Raw genomic sequence first — 12,253 nt, forward strand, 5'->3', positions numbered from 1 at the left:
CCTTTCTCCACGCCTACCACGGTTGCATGTTACAGAGCTTTTAGGGAGGGAAGTTGATGTCTGTCTGCACGCTACCCTCAGCAGACTTTTCTGTCTACACTCTCCCTGCTCCTTGGCATTTCTACAGTGGCCACATGGCTTTCTTTCCATTTCTCCCCTAGCGTCATTACTCTTCCCCAAACTCCTCCCAAACCTGGCCACTGGTAGTTGTAGAACATGAAGGAGATTGTGTATGAATTCCTGCCAATCATCTGCAAAGTGCAGAGTTTTCTGGGGAAAAAAAACAAAAGAAAACAAAGGGATGCCTGTGCTATTTTGAATAAGGCTTCCCCAGAGTTTGGGGAATTGGGAAAGTGCACTCCACTGAACTATAAAGAATATGTACTCATCTGTATGGGGAGTATTTGTGGCTACCAAATCCACTGACAGTTGCACTATGCCCAGAAAATGTAAGGTGTTGTGTCGTGTGTTCATGATAGAAGCTTGGAGGCTGAAGACAAATCACCCCAAATGAATGTTCTGGGTTTCATGATTTCCACAAACTTGGATTGAAAGTAAGGCACAATTTCCTGGGCCTCAATACAAAAGAAAAAAAGAAAGAAAGAAAACAAAGGAAATGCAGTCTGTTCCCCCAATCAACCAAATGCCAGCTTGCTCTCTGCAGCAGTCCAAAAATCTATTACCTGACAAAACAAAACCTAACTAAGAAGATGAATTTACTTAGAGTAAAAACTTATTATTCACTCCAAAGTCAAAGTTGTGAATGACTTCATTCTTTCAACAAACCTCTATTGACTTTTGGCTTGTCCAGTGTTTTTCACTGTCTATAAAACTGCTTGTCTCAATTTATACACCTAATGGGAAACTAACTATAACTTACATTGTCTTTCTGGGGAAATGGATTGGAATGAAGATATCTGTAGAACGGTTGTTTGAATCTTTTTTCAGAAGAGAACAATAATTCACAGGGCGGGTTGATGGAATCTGAAAACAGGCTTGGACAAATCTCCTGATGATAAAAACACCACTAAATATTATATCCATCAATATACTTGTTCAGAGAAGAATTAAGAAAAAGAAACTTTTCTACCAATCTCTTCTTGCTGTCATGAATTTCTGTTTTCAGGAATTAATCAAATTAAGAATCCAAAGGAACTCCCATAGGAACAGATTCTAGATTCAGAGCTACTTTATATTAGGTTGCGCTGCAATGTCTTGACCTGTTTTACTTTCAGAAACAAAGGAGGTGTATTGTGTGAGTTTAAAGGTAGGTGTATCAAAGTGTGGCTTGTTCTTTGTTGCTATTCCCAGCCCAAGGCCTCGTTTTTACAACACTAAAAAGATCAGAACTTTTTTCTAAGTGAGTGAACCAGAAATATTTGTATTTAGTGGGCGAAAAAGCAAGTTGAACAGAGGATTAATCTGTGTTTTAAAATCCCACATAATGAGTTTTCATTTTCCAAACATGCACTTCCTTGACATGTCAACCTCAGAACCCCAAGCAACTTACTGAAATCATGCGACTGACACCACAGACACCATAGACACCAAAGGAAACCTGTACTATTTGCAGGCCACTGATTGGGGGGGATGTAAGCAATTAAGGCAATCTCTCATCTGTTTAACCCTTGAGCTTTATGTATTACCACAGCTGACATTCCACGCCGAGGCCCCAGGGCTCGGGAGGTTTATCAAGCAGCTCTTGCAAGCTTCTCTTCTCTCACCTGGAAGACCGTCCCCAAAGGATTACGTGGAATGGCTAAAAGAATTGAATCAAGAGCAAAGCTCCTTCTGAGGACCATAGGCTCCGTGTCACCCAGCCTCTCCCTCTCATCTCCACACAAAAACTTGCTATAACTTCTCTCCTACCTCAGCTTCCTATTTCGTTACTCTATATTTTAGTATCCCCTGGCCCATCGCTGGAATGCCTCCAGAATCCCCATCTCCTCTGGGAAGCCGTCCTCCACGCCCTCGGAAGCTCTGTGATCAGGCCGATTTGCTCCCTTTGCCAAGGATGCCCTCCCTCTAGATGTTGTCTTGTTGAATGCTTACCTCATCTTTTAATTCCAAGGTTAAGTAGTGAGATTTGAAGTTTGAGCTCCCCAAACCAACCAGGGTTCTTCTTCCCTGTGCTTTCATGCCACCATTGCATCCTCTTAGTGGTAGTTCTCATACTGGGTGGTCATTTACAGGGATGTCCATCTTCCTCCATGACTGCAACCTGGAAAGCATGTGTACGGGAGGCTCATTTTTATCCTCCTAGTGCTTGACATGGAAGAGGTAAAATGCACCCAAAAGAAGGAATTGTTCAATCACTGGATATCCATATGCTAGATGATTATACAAACTTTAACATCATGCTTTCCAAGAGAATTTAATAATATGGGAAGACGCTTATTTTTCCATGAAGGGAAAAAATAATATACAAAACCATATGTACCAAGATTCTAATTTTATATTCATAAAGATGTATATTTTATAATTATGTGTATATACCTATATAAATATACACACAGAGAAAAAAGACTAAGAGTACACCAAAATTTCACTTATTATTTTGGAATTGTAGAATTATATATTCTATTTTTTCTTAATACATATTTTTCTTGAGATTCCCTATAGTCAACATATATTTCTGTTATAATCAGATGAAAAAAATACCATTTTAAAATAAAGTGTGTATAGGAACTATCATATGATAGGGGGCACACCTAAGCCACTTACAATAAAATTTGTTGAAATCAAGCATTGTTATAAGTGTGTGATGTTCTAACAAGAGCGAAAATAATATGGGAGCGTATATTTTAGTTAATTTTCATAGTGGCCTTTTTGTCATAGTTTCATCAGTAGAACAGGAGATATTTAAACCAATTTGCCTCTTAGAAGATAGAAAGTAATATATTTTTAAATGAAGGGTTATTGAGATCACAAAGATGTGGGATTAGTCATAAAAGTCTTCATTTTAGCAGTTCTCCAGCGAGTTTGTCTGTCCTGCACTCCCAACCCCCGGAATGATTTACAGGAAAGTTAAGATTAGACCACACAGGGCGTCAGAACAAGTCTGCTCTGGACAATGTGATATAGCTTTAAGAAATAGATCGGAGAAATGATTAAAATGTGAGACTAACCTTAACAATTACAAAAGAAAAAAAGAGTGAGGCAGCATTTCCTGCGGCATTAAGCCTGTGTTAACAAACCTTTTTGGGAGGTCTTTGAAAGATCAACAGGTCATGAAACTCACCCTTTTCCTTGCTTCTCACTCTCAGGAATTAAATCACTCAAGCAAAGAGATGGCCAGCCCATACTCTGGGTACCGCTTTAGCTAGAAAACAGTTTCGTGCTTAGTCCTGGGCCTTGGAGTCTAACAGCCAGGGTTGAAATCTTGGCTTCCTCACTTATGACTGATGAACTGAAGCTGTTTCTCCACGTGAAAAATGGGGATATACCTACTTCATAAGGTTATTGAAGATTACGTGAGATAATCCAGTTCAAGTGCTCAGCACAACATCTGGAGCATGTGCAGGGCTCCATATATGGCAACATGTGCTATCTACTCTGACTCTCCCCTACTCCACGCCACCAGCCCCTTTTTTTAGCTATGTTTTCTTGCACAGCTTCGGTGTCTTCCATTTGATTGTGTGAAGTCGTTGTCACAAGCTTTGAATAGTTGGCCTCTACTTTTTCCTCTCTTTGGCTTGCTGTTTCCATATATTGATCTCAGGTTTGGGTCTTAAATTAGACCCTGCACTCTGAGGCCTCACTGCTGGGCAGTGCCTTCCTTTGCTCCATTTTTCCTTCTGTCTCAAGTGCCAAATTGGATTTTGGTCTATGTGTTCTATACTCCTGATCCAGATTTAGCTAGCAGACCAGTTTATAATTGAAAAACTACAAGTTTTGGTCATGTAGACCTTGAGTTTACGTTCTGCCTCTCATCAGCTGTGTGATTTCAGGTAAGTTACTTGCATCTCTGAGGTCGAGTATCCATTTTTCTCATTGCTAATGGAGGGACTATGGTAATCACCTCCAGGGACAATTAAGAGGATCAAATGTCAGCGATCTATGTGAAGCTCCTAGCAGACGGTAAGACACATGATAAATGTTTCTCTCTCCTTATTCTTTCATAAGTCATCATTGTAAATGGTTTGTTTCCCTTCCTCCCATGACCATCCTGTCTTCTATTTATATTAGTGAGACGTGCTAACATGCAGATTGATGCATAAAATACTACTTAATTCAGGACGGACCCCTTATTGGAATTCGTGACCATTCTATCAGGGCCCAGGCTGAAATTTACCTTGTCAGTTTAAACTTACGGATGAGACATGGGGAGGCCAAGGTGGAAAGGAGGAGTGGCATGGTCTCACCCACTTGGCACCCAGGGCTACTTTCACGAGGTGCATGAAACTGGTTTTGCTTTATTATTAAGCAAATAGATGACAAAATGGGGTATGTCATGAGGGCTATTGCGTTTATCAAAAAAAAAAAAAAAAAAGACCCTTCTCATGTCTTATGGCCTCCAGATGGACATTTTTTCGGGGAAACAAAGTTTTCTGAGTATAAATATTGCACAAACTCCACAGACTTGGTAATTGTACAAAAGCCATTTGTTTCCAGGTGTGTCAAATACCACTCTTGCAACAGCCCAATTATATGAAGTTCACATTTCCTCATTTAAGTTTTGAGCTAAACATTGAGTTTGTCACTAATTTTACATAAGCCTTCCGTGGTTGACTGCAAAGGAAAGAATAAGCATGGAATCTCTTCCACAAATCTCTAAAATTTTTAATTTTCTGAATGGGTAACAGAGAGGATAGTATTGGGAGAAATGAAGGTTAGAATTAAAATTTAGCCCAATGTAAACATAGTTTTGATGTGTGTCTCACAGATCCCAGACTTCTTAAGAGGGAAAAAAGAAATGCATTTGAAAACATAAAGCAAGCCTTCAGTGTCATCTCCCAGGAGCTCTCCTTTACGTACTTACTCTGCCTTTCCCATGCGCCTTGTGACCTCCAGCCTCTGCCCTTGACAGATGCTGCTTGTTCCCCTTTAGAAGGGCCCTGGATGGAAGGAGAGGAAATTGGAAGTGGAGGGCCCCATCCTCGTCTCCCACTTACAGAGCTGTACTGTGTTAGGAAAATGATGACTCCTATGGGACTTGGTTTTCTTATCTGTAAACTGGGAAGAATAATACCCAATTTACCTGGGCTGTTTTCAGGATTAAAGTAAATCCTCAATACCTCAGGATCTATAGTACAGAATAGAACTCAGATACACCAGTGGTCAAATGGCTGTGGGAAATGTTGTATACTTTATATTAGTACTGTCAAATCTCTGAGGAGTTCTACAATACAAGAAACCCATTTAGTTCTTTATCTCTGTTGGGCAATGTTGAACCAGCAAGTACAAAATGATGAGTTCCCTTGCCATCTCCTTATTCTTGTCGTGTACCCTAAGTTCTCCACACAGAGTACACAGAGCAGGGGCTGATACCAGCACATGTGGGGCAGAAGGGCAGGGAGGAGAAATCATGCCCATCAGATGAGATCAACTCTGCAAAGATTCTAGCTCAAAATCATTCTAGAGCTCCAGCTGGTGATTCTAAAACTCATCTTTAAAGAAATATTTTTCCTCTGCCTAATGCCTTATGAATAATAGTAATAATAAATTTATTTGCAAGCAGGGTGAGAGTGGAAGAATTGAGGTAAAGAAAGCACTTTCAGTTGTAATTAGAATGCATCAGAAGGAGTTAAATTCCTCTTTTCAGTGAATAGAAAGGCAAAAAGTATGGTTTTCCTGGTAAAGTGTTAGAGATAGGAACTTTTTTTTTCCCAAGTGGTAAGAACAGCAATGAAGAAAAGAAAATGCCTTGGAAAATGAATACAGAGACAGAAAGCGAACACCAAGCAAAGGACTGATTGTGGTGTCCTGAGCAAATAAATAAAGGACTGAACGATGAATAAGTAGAAAACCACAGGAGAGAGAATAAAGGACTTTGGTATTGTTTTTTTTTTTTTGTACATGAAGATGATTCCTTTTTTCCAATCACACAGCCAAATTAGAAAAATTGATAACCAAACATTGTATTTGTTTTCACATTCATGGCATCAGTTCAATTTGTCATTAATTACATGGGCAAATTAGGAAATGCCTGTTTTAAGAAACTGCTCTAAAAATACCTTTGTAAAATCAGGTTAGAGATACATGCCCTGAGGACAGCAGGAAGCAAAAGGGAAAATATGAAATTAGAAAGTGACCTGTAATAGTCACTTCACTGGTAAAGGTGACATAACCTCCATTATCAGCTAGGACCTAGTTTGATGTCTAATTTCACTGGCTATCTAACTTATCGAATTAAATTAAGTACAAATGAGGAAATACTTGGCTAGGGAAAAGGTACTATACCATTTTGCTTTCTATCAACTGAAAGCCAACCCAATTAGCACAGAAGAGGAAAACTAAGCCCAAATATTTTATTGGAGGAGGAAATTAAAAGAGATTTCCCCCCCTAAACTAGCCTGGCAAAAGGTAGTTCACAAAAACACTTGGATTCACTGGTGCTTGCTATATATCCAGAAGAGAGAAATGGTTGTTTTCGTTCATTTATGTTTGAGTGCCGATTTTGCGCCAGGTTCAAATCATTGCTTTCTAGGATAAACGGTGCCTTCTCCCTGCTCTGGACCTAATACTGCAATGTCACTCCCCTTTCACTGCTCGCAGATTTAGCAGGAGAGTTGTTAGAAGATCCACCATTCTTTGTAGATATTTGAAGACAAGAATTCCCTGACAGGAACCATCCCGGCCCCCAGGTTGCATCCCATGTACCTCCGATTCTGTGTTTCCCACATGCACTTGGCAATGCCAACAATGCAGAACCCTTCCTGACCCCCTGGTCTGTCCTTGAGCTAAAATTGGTCCTGAGTAAATGGGAACTTGAGGATCAAGTGCATTTTTGAAGCAGGGGCACCGGAGGTTGTTGAGAACTGTAAAAGATGAGCTCTGCGTGGGAATGTGGAAGGCTGCTGGATCCAGAGCAACAGGTAAGAGTGCAGAGTTCTCAGCGTGAAGGAGGGTCTGACCTGGGCAAGTTACAGATCTTTCTGGGCCTAAGTTTTTCTCGCCAACAAATGAAGACTTTGGGAAGAGATGCTTCCAGCTCAGATAATCGTCGTTTCTCTGCTACAGCTTCAGCATTTTAAATTCTTTCTTTCCCCTTAGAAATGGGAAAGGAAGTGATGATCTTTTTGTCTAAGTGATTCATGAAACAAGGAATTTTACAAAGAAAGAAACTCTTCCACCTGCCTCACCTGCACTTTCTTTCAGCTCCCTTTTCCTTGCTTTTGCTCAGCTGGCACCTGCTTGCTCTCAGTCCCTTTTTACAATCTCATCGTTTCTGGTGTGACACCATATCCCTGGCAGTGGGTGCCATCTGGTAGAGCCTTTCTTTATTTTTCTGCTTTATCAATCCGCATTTTCAAATAGGTCTTTTCTCTTTTAACTGTATCTTTAGCCACCCCCACCACACACACACACACACACACACACACTTTGTGGAACTGGCCTCCTACCTAAATCTAGCTCCTTCTGTTTTAAATTTCACACACACATTTCCTGGGAAACACTTAATTCTGCAAAACTGGCTATATATATTATTTGGATGAGACATGCCAATTGTAAAGAAGTCGTTCTGATTTCTATTAATCATTTACTTGTCTCAGCAGATATCTCTACACTGATATATGGAGTAATATGGATCTAAGCATATAGACAGCTGTTAAAAAACAACATGTAATACATTTTGGAATACTACATAGCTCTATGATTTAGACTTTGATGGGAAGTATGGGTACTACTAAAAAGATATCAGATTTTAACAAAACTCTTACGGAAAAGGAATGTGACATATGCCATGTATGTGTGTATGTATGTATCTATATTTTGCCTTGTTTAGTTATGCATGGGATACAGTAATATACCTTTTTTCTTCATATCAACTTTTCCCTCCATTAAGTTCTGGTCAGTAATATTTAAAATACAGAAATCCTGTTCATTAAAAGATCTTCATTAAAATAGATATTTCTTCCCTTAGAGAAAGAATTCAAAACTTTTTAGGGCCTAATTTTAAAAAGCAAGATTCCGTAGCTGATTTATTTTAGTGGTTGTTTTTAGGGATGTGAAAACTATCACCACTGCAACTAGCAAGAAGTATAAATGATACATTATTGCAAGTGTTCTAAAAAATCAGAACAAAACTAATTTATTGTAGTTCTGTCTTCATTATACACCACATGTTGGTGAGTTAAACACAACAAAATTATTGTCTTTTCTTTTAAAAGTGTCTACTAAAGATAAAAAGAATAAGGTAACAATTAACATGTAGGTTGTTACATTAAAAAATCTGATATACATATTTCTATTGCCTGTTAGCTTGTTCTAAGCCTCTTTAACTATTACAAAAAAAGAAAAGTCATTGTTCAAAGGCAAACCTTCAATTCAGTTGATACAACATTACAGTACAGTCAACTAACATCATTCAACAAGGTAACAAGTCTAGCCTTAGCTTCTTGAGTTAAAAGTCTGTAGACCAGATTGCTACAAAAGGTTCAATGCTGCTTCACAACTGTCGGTTAGCTTTTTGGAGGACACGGTATTTTCTAGTGATGGCTTCAGAAGTAGGGGTCATGCTACTGGTAAAAGCGCAGGGGAACCCCAACCTGTCATTAATCATTTTATTGAGCATTGTAGTTAGAACAGCATTATTGAGTTTAGCACAACAACTAAAACAAAATAATAATAATAATATAATAATAATAATCATAATAATGATAAGAATAAAAACCAAACACAAACTGGAAGCCTAGAGATGCTGCCAGTCGTGTCAAACCCTTGCGATACGCTATACTAAAAAAATTTGAAATATCCACCCGTCCTCTCCACTCTGCCACAAACTAGCAAAGTCAAAAATACAAAAGTCTTCAACTTGTTACTTTTGCAGAATAAAGCAAAAACGTCTTTGTGCTCCTTACTACCAGAAGCAAAATATCCACTGAGTTACCACATGTAATAGCTTCTGGATGTGTCAACCTGGGTTGGCTTGGTGTCTGCAGAACCATCTTTGTCTTTCTCGCTGTCACCTTCCCAGAGGTTAATGAGTGGTGGGTATAGCTCATTTAGTGGGATCGAAGAGGTCTTTTGCATATACTTTTTTAATGAATGGTGGTAGTTTTTTCTCTTAAATCTTTTGGCAATGTACACAGCAATGGACGCAAGGCTAATGACGGCAAACATGGACCCCATTACTGCAGCAAGGGCTGTACTGGTTTCTTGATCAGAAATGTCCAGTGCGAAGGCAGCATTTTTGGTTGTGACATTAACACATGACTTTTGAGTCTGCTGATGAATATTGGACACTGTGAGACACACTTCGTAATCTGTGGAAGGTTGCAGATGTGTTAGGTTGTACTCATGAACATCTACTGGGACCCTGGCAGTATATGTTATGTGGGGGTTGTCAACCTTCATGGTGGCAGATGACCATTTCAAGTTTGACGTCATGACATTGGAATTAACTTTCCAGGACACTAAAATGGAATGAGATTCTGTCTGTTTGACATATATTTTCAGCACCTGGGTACCATCTAGAAGGGTTCCATTAACCTTAATTGTCACCACGCGAGTGTCTGCCCCTTCGACATTCTGGGCAACACAGGTGTATCTTCCTGAGTCTTCAATTTGCATGTTCGATATTTCCAAGGTACCTTCACTACTTAGCTTGTATTTGTCTGAAAGGGTTTCCACAGTTATCTTATTTCCAAGGGGAGTGACCCAGTAAATTTCAGGTTCTGGCTCAGCCATGGCCCGACAGTCTAGGAAAACTGTTGTGCCAATATCCATGTTTAAATGATTTGGGAATGTGTCGTGAGAGATCATTGGGAGGCACTGTTCACTTGAATCCTGGATTAAAACTTCCTTTACCTGCTGCCCTCTATATTCGGGCGGCATGGCACAGAACATGGATAAGGGCTCCATGAAGCGGATGTTTGTCTTGTTGGAGTTAATCCAGTGGATGACACAATCACATCTCAGGGGGTTGCTGTGGATGCTGATCTCACGCAGATTGGGAAGGGATTCTACCGTCTTTTGGTAAACGGCATTCAAGGCATTGTTGTTCAACATCAAGCTTTCCAGGGCAGGAACACTTCGAAAAGCCAAGCGGTGGATGTAGGATAATTTGGGGTTATTGGTGGCTTCTAGCTTTGTGAGTTCAGGCAAGTTATCCAGGGCATAGCGGTCCACAGAGACGAGTTCCCCCATGTTGTTGATTCCCAGTTCTTTTAACCGAAGCATATTCTTGAAGTCCCCTTCTTGGATTTTGTGGATGGGGTTTTTGTTGAGGTCTAAGAATTTCAAATTTGGAACTTTTTGCAGAGCAAGTTGAGGGACTTTGATCAGTTTGTTATCATAAAAAGACAGACTCTCGAGGCTATCCAAGCCCACCAGGGCATTGCCAGGAATATCGGTGAGATACATTCCTGCCAAAACCAAGCTCCTCAAATTTGAGAGGGGTTTGAAGTTCATATCCAGAATTCCAATCACAGGATTTTCCCCAATCATGAGAATTTCCAGGTTGGGTGTTGAATCAAACCAGCGGCTATCAATAACTTTCAATTTGTTAGAGTTCAGGTGGAGCCTTAAAAGATTTTTTAAGCCTGAAAAAGCATTAGCAGAAATAGTGCTAATCTGGTTATGGTTGATGTAGAGTTCTTGAAGGTTGCTGAGATCTTGCAGACAGTAATCAGTCATTTCCGTAATCTGATTTTCCTCCAAGTGTAGAGTAGTGAGCTGGGTCAGGTTGGCCAGCCCTACCTCCTTAATATTTGTAAAGTTGTTCTGGGAGAAATCTAGCTCAGTCAAGTTGAAAAGCTGCTGCAGCTCATCCACGGTCTTGGCGATGTTATTGCTCTGTAGGAGAAGCACTTGTGTATCGCTGGACAGGTTGCTGGGAATCCTGGTTAAGCGGAGATCATTGCAATCAACGGTGGTGGCTTCTCTGTATGTTGACTGTGGGGTGAACCAGGGCCTAATTTCACACACGCAAAGTTGTGGGCACTCGCTGTTTTGTAGGGAAGACCCAGTTAATGAAGTCATTAGCAAGCCCAGCACCAACTGGCAAGCTGCTACAACAAAGCACATCCTAGCCATGCTGGCTTGCTGAGCAAGCTCGACCCCTGACACTCGTAAATTTTAACAAAAGGTGAACACTAAATAGTGCTATGTATGTAGCCCAGCAAGCAGAAAATGTAAACATTCAAGCGAAGTCTCTGTTGAGATGTGTAGAATTCCAGAGTCCGAAGGGATAGTCTTCTGGAGTTTTCAAAAGGCAATTTGGAGTCTTTCATCTGTGCCTCTCAATTCCAGGCATGCCCACGGCTCTGTGGTATAAGTTACTTCAGCCAAATCAAAGTCTGGAGATGTGCCTGAAAATCAGATTAGGACAGACAGTACGTTTATTCCACATACTTTCGACATTAAAGCCTTTCTTTTGTCTACTAAAAAGGCATAATCACTTACAAATCTAATAACAGAATGTTCAAAATAACTAAAAAAGCTTTTAAATTGCAGGGCACTTTTACTAGATTCCACTTACTGCCCTAAAACTGGTTACCACTTTTACAATTAAATTGGGACTGCTTGTATTATTGGGTAAAATCATCAAACACATACACACACTTAATAGGAATACTCAGAAAAACCCACAGATGCCATTTCTTTAAAAACAAAGGTGAAACCTCACTATTAGTACATACTTAGTATCTAAACTACATTAGAAACTACATTATATTTATGGTTCAAAAAAATCAAATGTCAAAAGCAAAACATGAAAGGCAGCTTTGGTTATTTTTATGGTCATATTTATTTATTTATATTTTAATTAACACCTCATTTGTTTTCAGCAAGTCTGCCTTTTCCAAATCGTACATTCTGTGGACATATTCAGCCAATGCTTTTCTAGCTCAATTATCCTTATGCAAAAAGTTAATTTAACACAACTACAAAAGGAAAATATCACTTTTTCTTATATTCTAATAGCCACATCTGATCTTAACCAAATAAAATAGTAAAAGGACTCTACTCTGTTATACCACTGATCTTCATTAAAAACACAAACATATTGGGGTTGGCTCGGTGCTGTAGTGGTTAAGTTCGCACACTCTGCTTCAGCGGCCCAGGGTTCACTGGTCCAGATTCTGGGCAT

General features: G+C 39.7%; 1 protein-coding gene across 8 annotated transcripts in view; it reads right to left on the minus strand.

The window, feature by feature from the left end:
* Window positions 1–8,228: 8,228 nt before the first annotated feature.
* Window positions 8,229–12,253, minus strand: part of LRRN1 (leucine rich repeat neuronal 1) — a 38,565-nt gene continuing 34,540 nt past the window's right edge. For 7 of the 8 annotated variants that reach the window (XM_070238565.1, XM_001496685.6, XM_005600416.4 and 4 more), the window contains one exon: window positions 8,229–11,474. In XM_070238565.1, the coding sequence (XP_070094666.1) occupies window positions 9,049–11,199 (2,151 nt within the window). In that variant the 5' untranslated portion in view covers window positions 11,200–11,474 and the 3' untranslated portion in view covers window positions 8,229–9,048. The remainder of the gene's footprint in view (window positions 11,475–12,253) is intronic. The other variant, XR_011427228.1, reaches the window with a different exon arrangement.

This window comes from Equus caballus, chromosome 16 (assembly GCF_041296265.1).
Source record: "Equus caballus isolate H_3958 breed thoroughbred chromosome 16, TB-T2T, whole genome shotgun sequence".
Lineage (NCBI taxonomy): Eukaryota > Metazoa > Chordata > Mammalia > Perissodactyla > Equidae > Equus > Equus caballus.